This window comes from Amblyomma americanum, chromosome 4 (assembly GCF_052857255.1).
Source record: "Amblyomma americanum isolate KBUSLIRL-KWMA chromosome 4, ASM5285725v1, whole genome shotgun sequence".
NCBI lineage: Eukaryota > Metazoa > Arthropoda > Arachnida > Ixodida > Ixodidae > Amblyomma > Amblyomma americanum.
In genome coordinates, this window is record NC_135500.1 from 63,210,914 (window position 1) to 63,223,980 (window position 13,067).

General features: G+C 47.6%; 1 protein-coding gene across 2 annotated transcripts; it reads left to right on the forward strand.

Moving 5' to 3' along the window:
- Positions 1–621: 621 nt before the first annotated feature.
- LOC144127983 (arginine kinase Lit v 2.0101-like) lies at positions 622–12,833 on the forward strand. 2 transcript variants are annotated; one of them, XM_077661014.1, is made up of 7 exons: positions 622–825; positions 4,288–4,377; positions 5,319–5,524; positions 5,846–6,072; positions 6,475–6,801; positions 9,363–9,567; positions 12,552–12,833. In XM_077661014.1, the coding sequence occupies exons 2-7, from the start codon at positions 4,322–4,324 to the stop codon at positions 12,692–12,694; spliced, it is 1,164 nt and encodes a 387-aa protein (XP_077517140.1). In that variant the 5' UTR covers positions 622–825; positions 4,288–4,321; the 3' UTR covers positions 12,695–12,833. The 2 variants fall into 2 exon arrangements, with proteins under 2 accessions (XP_077517140.1, XP_077517139.1); XM_077661013.1 differs by having other exon boundaries at positions 4,303–4,377.
- Positions 12,834–13,067: the final 234 nt, after the last annotated feature.

Sequence of the window (13,067 nt, forward strand, 5' to 3'; positions counted from 1 at the left end):
GGTTTCTTGTTTAATGGCCGTGGCATATAGTTTGTGATGAAAATTTAGGGCTGATATGATTCGTATTGCTCTCTATGCACTGCATTATGCTCAGGTGTCGTACTTACGTTTATACTGAGCTGTATATTAGCCGACCTCCTCTCCCCCCTCCCAAATGTTGTGCTAGCGTTAGGGCCCTCAGCGCAAATGATAAACAAATAACTTAAGGGTTTTGAACTTTGCCCAAGCTGCCGACCATATTTTTAGCGTTACTTGTGTTCAAGTCGTCTGCTTTTGACCCTGTTTCTTCTCCTCTTCCCTTCTCCAGTACAGAGTAGCAGGCCAGATAATCACATCTCTGGGCGATCGCTCTGCGCTTGCAATCAATAAACTTATACATCTGAGCTTTCGCGTTCAGATGTCTTAAGCGATCTTGTTTTCAAGATTGTTCAGTACAACGCAGCAGTGGTGCTGTTCATTCATTATCGCCTCTATTCCTCATTTTTTTATGGCTGTGGACACTCGGTTCCGCGCAGTGATCACAATTCATACGGCGTTGCGGCGCTCCGCAAGAGCTCCGCTGTTATTTTCGGGCGGTTCCTGCCTGCCCTCCCCGTCAGCTGGCGCGATGTCAAAGAGGACGACGAGGAAGGTGTTCGGCGGACCCTGGGTTGCGCGAGCGAGCGAGCTCTTGGCCGCGGCGCCTGGGTTTCGGAGGACGCGTGGGCGACAGCAGCCAGGAGTCCTCGCCCCAACGCGCGCCGTCTACGGCCCAGGCATTGGTCGGGGAAGCCGCCTCTCGTAGCGTCTGCGCCGACGGCAGTGCTCCCACTTTGGCCGAAACAGGTGAGTCCTGTGCGGCGGCTTGGCGACACGTTAGCCTAGCTTCGCTCTTGCCTTCGGCACTGATTTCGAACCTAAAACTTGGCCTTTATTTCGGGCGTTATCTTCTACACGGCTGTCGATTATGCGTGCTGCGCGACCCGTTCTTCAATAATCGCTGAGCTCACACTGTTCTTCCTGGTCAGAGTAATTGTGCGCACAGCCATGAAACAGGTGGCTACCAAAGTAACGCGCTAAACATAGCTTCGCCTAGGCAGATTAATGAAAGAAGCCATCAGAAAAAGCATCGCTGTCTCTTCGTGTGGTTCGCTTTCCGTAGCGTGGCGTTAGGTCCTGGTTTCTTTATTTAATTCGTCCCACTCTGCAGTACGCACTATTTTTAAGATTGGACGCTGCGCCTTCAACGGAAGATGCTGTCGAGTAACAAGTTTACTGTTGTTGTTTTTTTTTTGTCTGAGAATACATCCCAATACAGTGTGGATAGTACTTGTCAAGTTCGTGTTCTAACGTTGCGGCTAACACTGCATAGACGCGTTAGCGCTTCATGTAATCCATAAAAATGAGTCATGAGAAATAAATAAGCTATATACCGCACTGTTCTTTGCTGTGGACTTCAAACGAGAAACTAATACGGGACGTGTCAGGGAGAGTGTAGCCAATACAGAAAAGGGCCTACAGCATGAATAGCAGCCAGCACATGTTCTCAATGTGTCGATTAGCCTCAGTTTGGCACTGAGCTTCTGAATACGGTGAGCGTAAGGTCAAGGTCACAGTACGCCAAGGTCGCTTCACTGAACCACGACAGTGCTACGTAATAACTGGCTGTAGGACTGTATTACCGAGTCAAGAGCAACATTCACGAAGGTGCTCGCACGTCCTCGCACGTAACACGGAATTTGTAATTCGCACCGCCTGAGCAGTGGCTACTTTGCGCTATTGGCCCAAGCAGTGGCCCTAGGCCAACACAACGACAACTAACGCGCCAAGGCAGCCGCCAACTGATTTTTACGAAATTTTGGCTTCACATCCGCTGGACATACGGAACACGCTATTAATGAAATAAAAAGTCTACTTTGGTCTTACATAATAAAACTTCTACAATTTCGTACCCTTATTTCTTGCGTGAAACAGTCTTGAATCACTGTGCATATCAATAAAGTAGGCTGTGATGCCGCTAATACTTTCATGCGAACGGCGTTTTGACTCAAGAGCGTGACATTCGTTGTCGTAGTAGAACGCACACCACGGCTAATGAAGTCCTGGCACTCAGCCATTGTCCCTTCTGACCTTCGAAAGTGCCCACAGGAGTTATAACAGGCATTAATCACTGGCGCATTTTCTGACCAAACGGTCAAACGGAAATCTCCCGCGGAGTGACACACTGATGCTCGCTGTATGTCACAGACAGCGGCAGAAATCGCATGGCGTTGGAGACGCGAGTGTCTGGAGAACGATCCTATGTCGCTCACAAGTTTTCTACTCTACACGGAGCTTCTCATTTTTGCATGATAAGCTCAAGAGAGACCGTAGGTAAGCCTTCCACATTTTCGCTGAGAAACAGTATTCGTTTCACTGAGCTGTCGAGTTGCTGATCAGTTCACCCTTTGCATACCATCTGGTCTGCTGACCGTTCTCGTTAGCTAAGTTGGCAGACTGGCCGAGCTACTGCCCATGACAGGTCGTGGTCCCGGTTTCGAACCCCAAAAGGATGAATTTTACTTCCTCAATGGGGTTTCTGTGACATCTAAATCGCTGTCCTTTGAAGCCATTTGGCTGCGCTTTGCTGTGTGCTAATGAGTAATTACTCTCTCACTAAAAATGTACTCCACTTTTGACGAATCCTCTTAAACTTTGGACCAAAGATACGGTTTTCTTAAGGGGAGATGCAAGATACGACGCGGGTTCTTTCATACACTCTACATATGTCAACTTATACGGTCATTGGCGAACTTTTGAGAAGCAAATATGAATGCGATAAGTCGTCAGCGGAATAATCACAGTGCCTGCTTAACAATATTTCTTTGTCTTACCAGAACTTCATGGCGTGCCACTCATGTGGTTTGTTCAGTACAGCAATTTATATTTTGAACATTTTATTTATACGCAAAAGCGGTCTCGGTGATAGCGCAAAAGCAAATATGCTCCGACTGACAGGTCCCTAACACCCATGCTTTGCTCACTAACGGTAGATGTCCATATAATACGCTAAAATTGTGTACACAAAATCAAATCAAACGCTTTTCGAGCTAATAAACCAAAGAGCATACTACGTAGTACGTTATCTGGTTTATATCTGGTTTTTCGGCTTAATGCAACTTAACACTCACCTGCGCTAACTGCTCTGCTCATGCTGCTGTCGAAATCATTCCTTGTTAAAATCTCTAAGACAATAATGCTCATTCTTGGGCCGATTGGAGCTTATTCAGATCCTGCCGAAGGTACCAACAAACACAAGCACATAGACGCAAAACCGAGGTGGTTCATACGGACTGGCTGTTCATGTTAGTCATTGCTTTCCAGCTCCTGCGTCCCTCGTGTTCTGAATGATCTCGAAACTTTAGTAAAGAGAACGAAAATGTATTCTGCGCTCCGCCCAGGCTCCACCACACCGTGCTGTGAAACAAAATATTTAAAATTACGCCTCTATTTCGTTGTGACTTAGTAATGAGCCTACGACAGAGACAGGGCTTGACTTAAGTTTTCATTACTGTTTAGAGAGAATTTACCGTCAGTACCTGCAGGTTCTTGAAAGAGGAAGCGTATAGTCAGCTCCGGTGTGACAACTGCATTCGCGCCCATCCCAGAATAAATTAAGAGGCGCGCTCTCTTGTTCCGCGATCGTTGATCCGATTGGCAGCTCACGCGCATTAGGCACTGCGCTGATGAATTGAAGTCTCAGAGTCCTACGTTTAATCCTGTGCCGGGCCTTTGCTAAATGCCTACGCAAAAGATTCTTTGGTCAGTACTGAAACATGATTGGAGTCTGGGGACGATTGGAAAGTGGGGCGGGGCAGAGGTGTCTTTATCACCGCATTGCTGCTTTCAACCACAACCATTGACAGTTCCAGTTTACCGTACAGCAGAAAGTCTAGAGAACTGCACCTGAAACCTAAAAATGCGCTCGACATGCGATGTTTTCGCATTAGACGCCGCTTTTCAAAATTTGTGTCACACGCTTCGACGGCGTAAATATAAATAACATTTGCAATTCGCCTTTTTCTTTTCCCTGCGATATGTTCCGGGGCATTATTTTAATGAACGAAGCTTCTGGCTTGTTAATCATTCTTTAAAAGACGGCAATTCGCTACCAACGTGTATGAATTTTTGTTGTTATGGCCGACTTTGAGTAGCCGCTTGCTTAGAATGTGCTTTGTTTTGTTCTCTGGTCGAGTGACATCCGTTGAGCAAGGCATTGCTAAAGAAAAGCTCTACGCTGCGCAGAGGTTGAATGAGGGTGCTTGACAGTTCTCGCTTTCGCAGGCTCTGTCCCAGCGGCACCATGTTCTCCCGAATGTTCCTGAAGCACGCCGTGATACCGTTCACGGTTGGGGCATGGTAAGTGGATAAATTCACCCTCTTTCACGTTTATCACTAGGTGGCTTGAACTAGCTCATGGGGTCTCATTCTTTGCCGAACTCCCCGCCCCGCGGTTGTACATCAAAAAGCAGGGGGAAAGGGTGGAGGCCACAGTCGCACATTTACTTAAATCGCTGTAATTAATACTCTGTAGACGGAAGCTATAGCCGATGGGTACACTGATGCTTTACAAACCTGGCCCTGTAAGCGTTTCACAAAAAAGGAGGATAGTACAGTACGTGCTGCAGCAGATTGAGTTAACTTTTGAAATGACTGTGCAATGCCTCTTCTTGCAGTGTTTCCCCTCAAACTCCGTACTGTGTCCGGGTCGCCTCTCGAATTTGAAGAAATTTAGCAGCGCAATGAATAGCACGACACAGGATCAAAGACATTCAGCACCATGTTGTGTGTCCCTCTATCTTGGTGTGTCGTTGGTGCGCTCTTGTCCTTTAAAATGAATGCCTACCAACATGGCCAGACAGCTGCTCTAGCACATAGGTACACGAGCTCTTATAGGCGCTTCGTTTTGTTCGTTACGCTGTCAGTCTTTCAAATTTGATCTACCAACCAGCCCACATACCTAGCATTTCACTGTAATTCTAAATGTCATGGCATTGTCCATCTACATGTCGTGTCGAGAACACATTGCACCCACCATGCTCACAAAAGCCACCCCTTCAATGATGAGAGGGCTAAAACTATCTTACCTCGCACTTTTGTAAGGTGTTAAAATTAGCAGAAAAAATGTTGCAACCTATGTAAAGCATATCGTTCGTACTGCGCTGTCGTAAACTGTAGTCATTCCCAGTGTACCACACCTGCTTTCCTCTCTTATCTTCTCTAACAATGCTTCTTGCACTTTTGTAACTTTCAATCATTGTGCCTACGCTGCGTTCGCGCTTTTCTCCTGCTCGGGACAGGGGGGTCTCTCAGAGTGGCGGCAAGGGCAAGGGAGGCAAGGTGGACCAGGCGACCTTGGACAAGCTCGAAGCCGGCTTCAAGAAGCTGCAGGGCGCCAAGGACTGCCACTCCCTCCTCAAGAAGTACCTCACCAAGGACGTCTTCGACAAGCTCAAGACTCGCAAGACGGCCATGGGCGCCACCCTCCTTGATGTCATTCAGTCCGGTGAGAGCGTACGCTTTTTGAGCTTTGAAATTATGTAAATTCAGCAGCTTCCTAGCTTTCTTCTACAGGCATTTCGCTGTTTTAGCTTTTGAACACTGTGACCAGGACACATCAGCTTTTTCGATGTCATATGATATCATGTCAATTGGAAACCATCTATCTCCTGAAGGCCTCCTTGCAGCAAAAGAGAGAGCAAAAGATGACAGTGATGCGCCCTATATGCAAAGTATCTCACAGCAATGTATGTCACTGTGGTGGCAGTGGCGATCTTTCTACCTACTGATGTTTTTGAGTAGAATGTGTAGCCATTCACTCCGGCAGGTGTGGAGAACCTGGACAGCGGCGTGGGCGTGTACGCGCCTGACGCCGAATCCTACACACTGTTCGCCGAACTCTTCAACCCGGTAATCGACGACTACCACAAGGGCTTCCCACCCAGCGCCAAGCACCCTAAAACCGACTTCGGCGACATCAACACCATCGTAAACGTGGACCCCAAAAATGAGTTCGTGATCTCAACCAGGGTTCGCTGCGGACGCTCCCTCCAGGTCAGTTCTGCTACCTTTACATCTGCACATGTCGCTGCACGAAGTGAAAGTTAGATCAACCTTTGAGAAAAGCCAGACGTCTCTTTGTTTACGTTCTAGCCATAGCTTCTGAGAAGTGAAGTTGCTGAATCTGAAATAAATCTTTCAGCTCCTCTTCAACTTTTTTGTGCCATATCCTAATCGTAGGCAGACCTGAGGAATCCACAGAACAACACCGCATCAGTCAGTCTGCATGCAGCTCTCAGAGTGTTGTACGTTATTTCCAGCCGGGCCAACGATGGGCGCTAATACGGAACGAGCTGTGACGCCTACATTCCCGCAATGCTACGTCCCTGTGCCATTGTCGCTTAGTCTTACCTGTGGAGTGCAAACAGTGTCTGATTTCTGGGCGCTTTTCTTCAGGGCTACCCGTTCAACCCATGCTTGACGGAGGCCCAGTACAAGGAGATGGAAAAGAAGGTCAGTTCCACGCTCACCGGCCTCACCGGAGAGCTGAAGGGCACCTACTACCCGCTGACCGGCATGAGCAAGAAAGTGCAGCAGCAGCTCATCGACGACCACTTCCTGTTCAAGGAGGGCGACCGCTTCCTGCAGGCGGCTAACGCGTGCAGGTTCTGGCCCACTGGTCGGGGCATCTACCACAACGATGCCAAGACCTTCCTGGTGTGGGTGAACGAAGAGGATCACTTGCGCATCATCTCCATGCAGAAGGGCGGTGACCTGAAGGAGGTGGGTGCGCTGGCGCTGCGCAGCATTTAATCTCAAATGATTCTAGAGAATCATTGCAACTGTAGCAAATCTGTAAAATGAGCTAAACCCCCGGCCGCACTTTTAGCAGTGGACGGCATACGGCAGTCCGAAACAAGTTCGGCTTATCGCAAGATCTGCTGAGTGCCACAAATTTGCTGCAATGTGCCCCAGTAAATCAGTGGAGCTTTTCACTGCTTATTGCCGACAGCATCCGAGTTTGCGAACTTGGCGCCCGTGCTCACAACTAACACATTGTTTGCTGCACGCGCATGGAGATGATGAACTAACACATTGTTTGCTGCACGCGCATGGAGATGATGATGAAGCATAATGGAGAAAGTGGGAACAAAATTGATGAAGGTTGTTGTTTTTAGCCACCACACTGACAGCCGCAGCGGCTTGCAGAATAGTTTGACTTTCGTTGGCTTGCTGTGCAGACTGTGCTTGGAGAAGGTTGTCGTGAACTTCATCGTGAATACATGCGTTTAAGGTGGGAGGGTCATGAGGAGCATGATCGGGAAAGAGATTAGAAGTGTCAGCTGACGATGCGGTCCTTAAATGCGATCTTGTGCATCCGTCAAGAGACGGCAGCGACAACACCCTGATGTGGGTGCCCGTAAGAACAAAACTGCTAGCCTAAGAAGCAAGAAAATCGCTATGAATTCAGCAATAACCTGTTTGGTTATCAGTCTTCCATTCGTAACCCGTTGACTGTGGTTTCACAAGGACCTCGCGTTGCTCCCTGAACGCCCCCGTTAATTTCAGATAAGATCAGTAAGACGCAAGCTGCATTCGAGCTACGATTGTGGCAGTCGGGAGTTTGAGCTCAGTGCTCGGCAAGCGACGCACCCTCAAAAATGCTGCGAATTTCAGTTACGCTTGTATGTCTAAACGCCGCGATCAGCAGCAACACCAAAGTGAGGCGGGAATAAGCACGCAGCGAGCAATGCAATTCTCTTTCCCGGCTAGTACGGTATCAAAGTTTATGCAGTTTTTCATTAGCACTTGTGAAGCTGCACTGAAACTACTACCAAAAGATTAAAAGCAGGTGCACAAAAGACGATCACCACGCACAAGAGCGACATCGTGCCTAATAAATGTTACAACGCACACAACAACCTCAAATTTTCTTCGAAACGAACGAAAAGGAGGAAGCTAAGACAAAAATTGAAGCATGGCAAATGAGATTTTAGGCGTTTACATATACAATAAGCCTTATTGCTTACTTTATGGCAATAAAAATCATAGCAATAAACTGCACGTAGCAGTATGCCGTTCTCCATCACCTCTCTGGTAATCAGCCATCTGAAATATCAGATTATTCTCATCAGACTGCGACTCACTGCCAGAAGCGCTACAGTGACTGAGAAGAGAGTGCCAGCTTTGTTCCTTCTCCTTTTAGTCCCCTAATACCGCTTCCCCAGTGCAGGGTAGCCAACCGGAACCTCTTTCTGGTTAACATCCCTGCCTTTCCCTCCTCCTCTTTATCTATATATCTATCTATAAATTATCGTTTTTATTTCTTACAAGCACATTCAAACGACCACTTGCAATCCCTGGGGCACCATCCTTGCCACAAGTACCCGACGAGCGGGTTTTCGTTTTTTAGCCATGAAGCAAGGCACATACATCAGCCCTGAAACTATAAAACAGTGTAAGATAAGGGGAACACTTGTCCTCGCAATTCGGGAGTTTTTTTTCGTAGGAGTGCGGTACGGACTCCATAGTGCGGCTTAGAAGCGAACCCCGTCGCTCGGCTGCTTTGGCAAAGGGAGTACGTGTTCTCTTATCATTCGGGAACTATATATGACACACCCGCTTAACAGCAAAAAAGTGGACACGCTGTTCATTGTTCACTCTTAGAGCGTCCAGACATGGGTTCGTAAACTCTCCTTTGGAGAAGCAGCCATAGGCTTAAGGCTTAGAATCAAAGCTGTATTTGGGTTCTTTCTGCAGGATGGAGGCAACTTTTTCATAGAAGGTGGTCCCGAACTGTGTCCTGAGCAAGTGTGTGCCGTCTTCCCTTGTCGTCTTAGCCCTCTTTCAATCGACGAATTTTTAATTCATGATTGATTTCGACAAGGTCAAGTAAAATCAAACCAAGAATCATCCGGTAGCTTTGTATGGCAGCTGCTTGTGTTATTACAGAAATAAATGCATAACCATTTTGAAGTTAAACATATACCCGTTGTGAAGAGTTACACGAATACAAACGCAGATATATATTTTGGGTGTGAGGAGACTTTATATTTGCTGCTTCAATGCATCCCACTAATGCTAAAAGCACCATTGGCAGCACTGCTGAGATAGCTCGTGGAAAATCAAAACGATTCAGATTTTATGAACGACACGTACATGTCTTGGATCGCAATAATGACTTCAATACGAGAAACAAATGTGGCGGGACCAGAATCCACGGAGCAGAAAGATAGTGCGGGTGCGTCTAGAGACCCTGTACGTCCTGCTGCCCCTCACGTGAACCCATGCACGCGCCTCTTGCCACCGCGTATTGCGATTTTCGTTTATCTTTCTCCATTCAGGTCTACGGTCGTCTGGTCAAAGCCGTTAAAGCCATCGAGAAGCAGCTGCCTTTCTCCCGAGACAACCGTTTCGGCTATCTCACCTTCTGCCCCACAAACCTGGGCACAACCATCCGTGCCAGCGTGCACATCAAACTGCCCAAGCTGGCCGCCAACAAGGCCAAGCTGGAAAAAATTGCTGCCAAGTACAACCTGCAAGTCCGAGGTACGTTGTGTCAAGCATTTCGCACAACGTGTACGGGCACACGTTGGAGCGTTTATACGGCGCCCCGCGTAGTTATTTTAACACATTTGGCAGTATTTTCTTCGCTACTGCAGACTTTTTCTTGCTGTAATATTTTATGCTAAAGCGTATTTCTAGGTCTCCTTACAGTAGCACCAATTGCATTGATACTTTCTTACATTGCACGGTAGAAATATAAAACTGATGTCGCCAGCACGACACGTGCCCAGCAAGACTAACGCATTACGCCACAATGGGATGAATTCAGCGTAGAAACCGGACGAGGGGCACAAGAAGACACATAAGGCACTCACAAGCGCTACAGCAGCTGTTAATTCAGGTTGTCATACAACACCCATAATGCAGCACCAACTAGCCAAGCAGCATGAGTCAACCAGGCCAGGGACACCGTTTGCGTGGAAAAGGCTGTACAGACATAAAAGTGGCGAGTACGCCGTTTAGAATCTCCTGGTAGATAACATCGTTCCTCTCCGCTCACTCGCGCGTCCAGGGGCTATCGTCAAGTTCCGGTTGTTCGGTATTTACATCGCAAGCGCTCTGCTAATATACCCATGTCGAATGCACTCCTGTACGATGCGGGCACAACGACGCGATTTCGGCGTGAATTTTAGCGCTAATAAAATAGCCCAACATGAGAAACAATTTTCAAAAGGTGCCAGAACTAATCCAAAGCTTACAGCGTGCAACAAAAAATAAATCTCGTCCTCGACGTCGTTGGTTCGGAAACGGTCATGGCGCCGGTATGATAGCCACCGCTTACTGCCAGAAAATATCTTTAGATAAGTGGACATCATTCCGAGGGTAAGCCAGGGCGCTCGCGTCTGTCCCACGTCTAGGGCGGCACACGCAGATACGAAAGATCCACTTTGGAGAGAAGTCTTGCCCGAAACCAGGATATCCTACGCGTTAGGAAAGACGAAGGGAATGGTGGGAAGGAAAACTAACTTATTGCTTCCGCAGCTCCTCTGGGGAGTGGTATGCTTTAGAATTTACTCGTAGGGTATTTCGGTGCTTCACTTGCTTTTACGAGACATGGCATTCGCCTTGTCAACATCACCACGTTACTCGCATCACTTTATGTCTGCCTGCCATAGTGATTAATCAGGGGGCATTACACAAGTCCACCTGGTTCGGCGTACGCACGGCTTTTTGAGTGGCCACCAAGCCGAACAAGGAGCTGACTCGCAGACACAGCAAAGGCGACGCGCACTTTAAGTTGTACCTTATGAAAATATAGAAAATGCAGGTATTTTACTTTATTTTGCACCTAGTCTATTCTGTGCAAGGTCGCATACCACCCAGCAGAAATAGGCACAATATATAAACACGCGAACAAAAAATGTCGAGGACGCTTAAGCTTCGTCTTTAAGAGTGGGACGCGACATCGTGTTGCAGCGCTGCCAAGGAGTCCACGGTACGCCATCGCCCATTCGGCGCGACGCCTTGTCCGTTGAACAAAACGCTCAGAGAAAGAAAGACGCTGCTCCACACTAGCACTCGTAGGCGGCTGCGGTTCCATCACACCTGTTAAGAAACGAACGACACTACACCGACACAGAAAAGTCGCCTACGCGCGCGCCATCTGCCGGGCCGGCGCCGTGCAAGGCGAAGGGGGGTTGCAGTGGGTCCCACACGATGGCGCTATGACTGACGCCAAGCACGCAGGAAATTTGCTGGAAACGCATGATACTCGCCAAATTCCTACATCTTTAGCTTACATGCTCATAGTTACTCATGTGCGCCCCTGTATAGATCGAAGATACGTTTCTAGGAAACTCGTGCATTCACTAGACGCGTCTTTATTACGGTCAAACGTCGAGCCGTCGTGCCGGAGTGAAAGCGTCCCCGTCTCGAAAGCTGAAGGCCTGTTTCCATTCCCAGCCTAGACCCTGGTTTTTAATTCAATGAGCGTGCGTGCCCTCTGATTCTTACGCAGCCCACGAATATTTCCGACGCGCAATGCCGACAACTACAATTACTACTACTACGACGCCGACGGCTTTTGGACCGAACGAGCTGTATATGCTGTCCCGTAAAATCGCAAAGATGAAGAGAAGAATTGATGTGCTTACACTTTTCCTTAGGCAACGCCAATGCTCAATAAATTATTAACTGTGTTGACATTGCATGCCAACACAATTTCAATGGAAACGTGCTGTCGCTATCGACTACCAAAATAATGAAATGCCAAACACTAATAAAGGCAGAGAAAAGGTGAGCGAAGGACAGAGCCACGCAAAAAGGAAGGACCAAATATGGACGCGTCATACTAAAGAATAAAGGCTGACATTGCACAGTAAACAAAGAAAATGAAGTAAGCTTAAAGAGAAAGAAACGCAATTAACACCCCAAAGAAAAAGAAAAAGAACTGTGGAAGTACAGGCCAATTATTCTTGGCGAATATTTCTGACGCCCGTATCACTTTCTGCGTACAAAAATTTATTTCGGTGTCCTTGAAGACTTCCCCGGTCACTTGGCGTCTTTTTCTCAAATTCTAAGCTTTCGAACACGCAACGTAAAAGCACGTTAGCCCAGTCTCGTTGATCCAATGCTGTATGGTGAAAATGGTGGCCTTGCATAGCATCGAAAGCAAGGTAAGCGTTCAACATTTATCGTCAGAGGCGGTGATCATCGAGTTCCTAGCGTTTCTCAAATGTTAATCGTGACCTTCTCAAACCTCTTGGAAATCTGTCGACATTACTGCGCAGTGGTAGTTCATCATAGGATAATAGATTACAAATTTTGTCACCTCTGATAGCACATCCCTCCCACTTCCTCGAGACCGTCGAAACGGTTCATGACCGCAAATGTTTCCTTATTACACTTAGCGCTACGCTGTCTCTTTCATGCCTTCTCGTGATGATGTCAGCTGTAAATCCCCGTGCAATGCGTTTCGAACAGTTTCTTGCAAGCGCCTCACCTGATGGTTCACTGGCTCATCGCAGGCACCCGTGGCGAGCACACGGAGAGTGAGGGCGGCGTCTACGACATCTCCAACAAGCGTCGCTTGGGCCTCACCGAGTACCAGGCCGTCCGGGAAATGCAGGACGGCATTCTCGAGCTCATCAGGCTAGAAAAGGAATCCTAGGCTAGCCCTCAACAGCAGAGACCGGCGTGACGGGGTATTCATGCTCAAATGCGCATTAAGCGCAGGGCCCAAAATTGTCGTGTAAATAGAGAGAATATAATAAATTCCAGACGAATACATTTCTTGACGGGACAGATAACATTTCTCAATTGTACGATTTCCGACGAGAGCAACTACATCGTAACATTTTACAAGGAATGCTAACAAACTTCATTTTTCCTCAATACTCCGCCGAGAGAACTCTTTAAATGCTGCGGACACTAGGAATCATGAGTACCAAGAAGGGTTGGTAGGCAAGTTCACTCACTCATTTTGGAAGGCCTAGCCATAACCATGACGAAGACGGGAATATAATATGACATAGCAATGTATA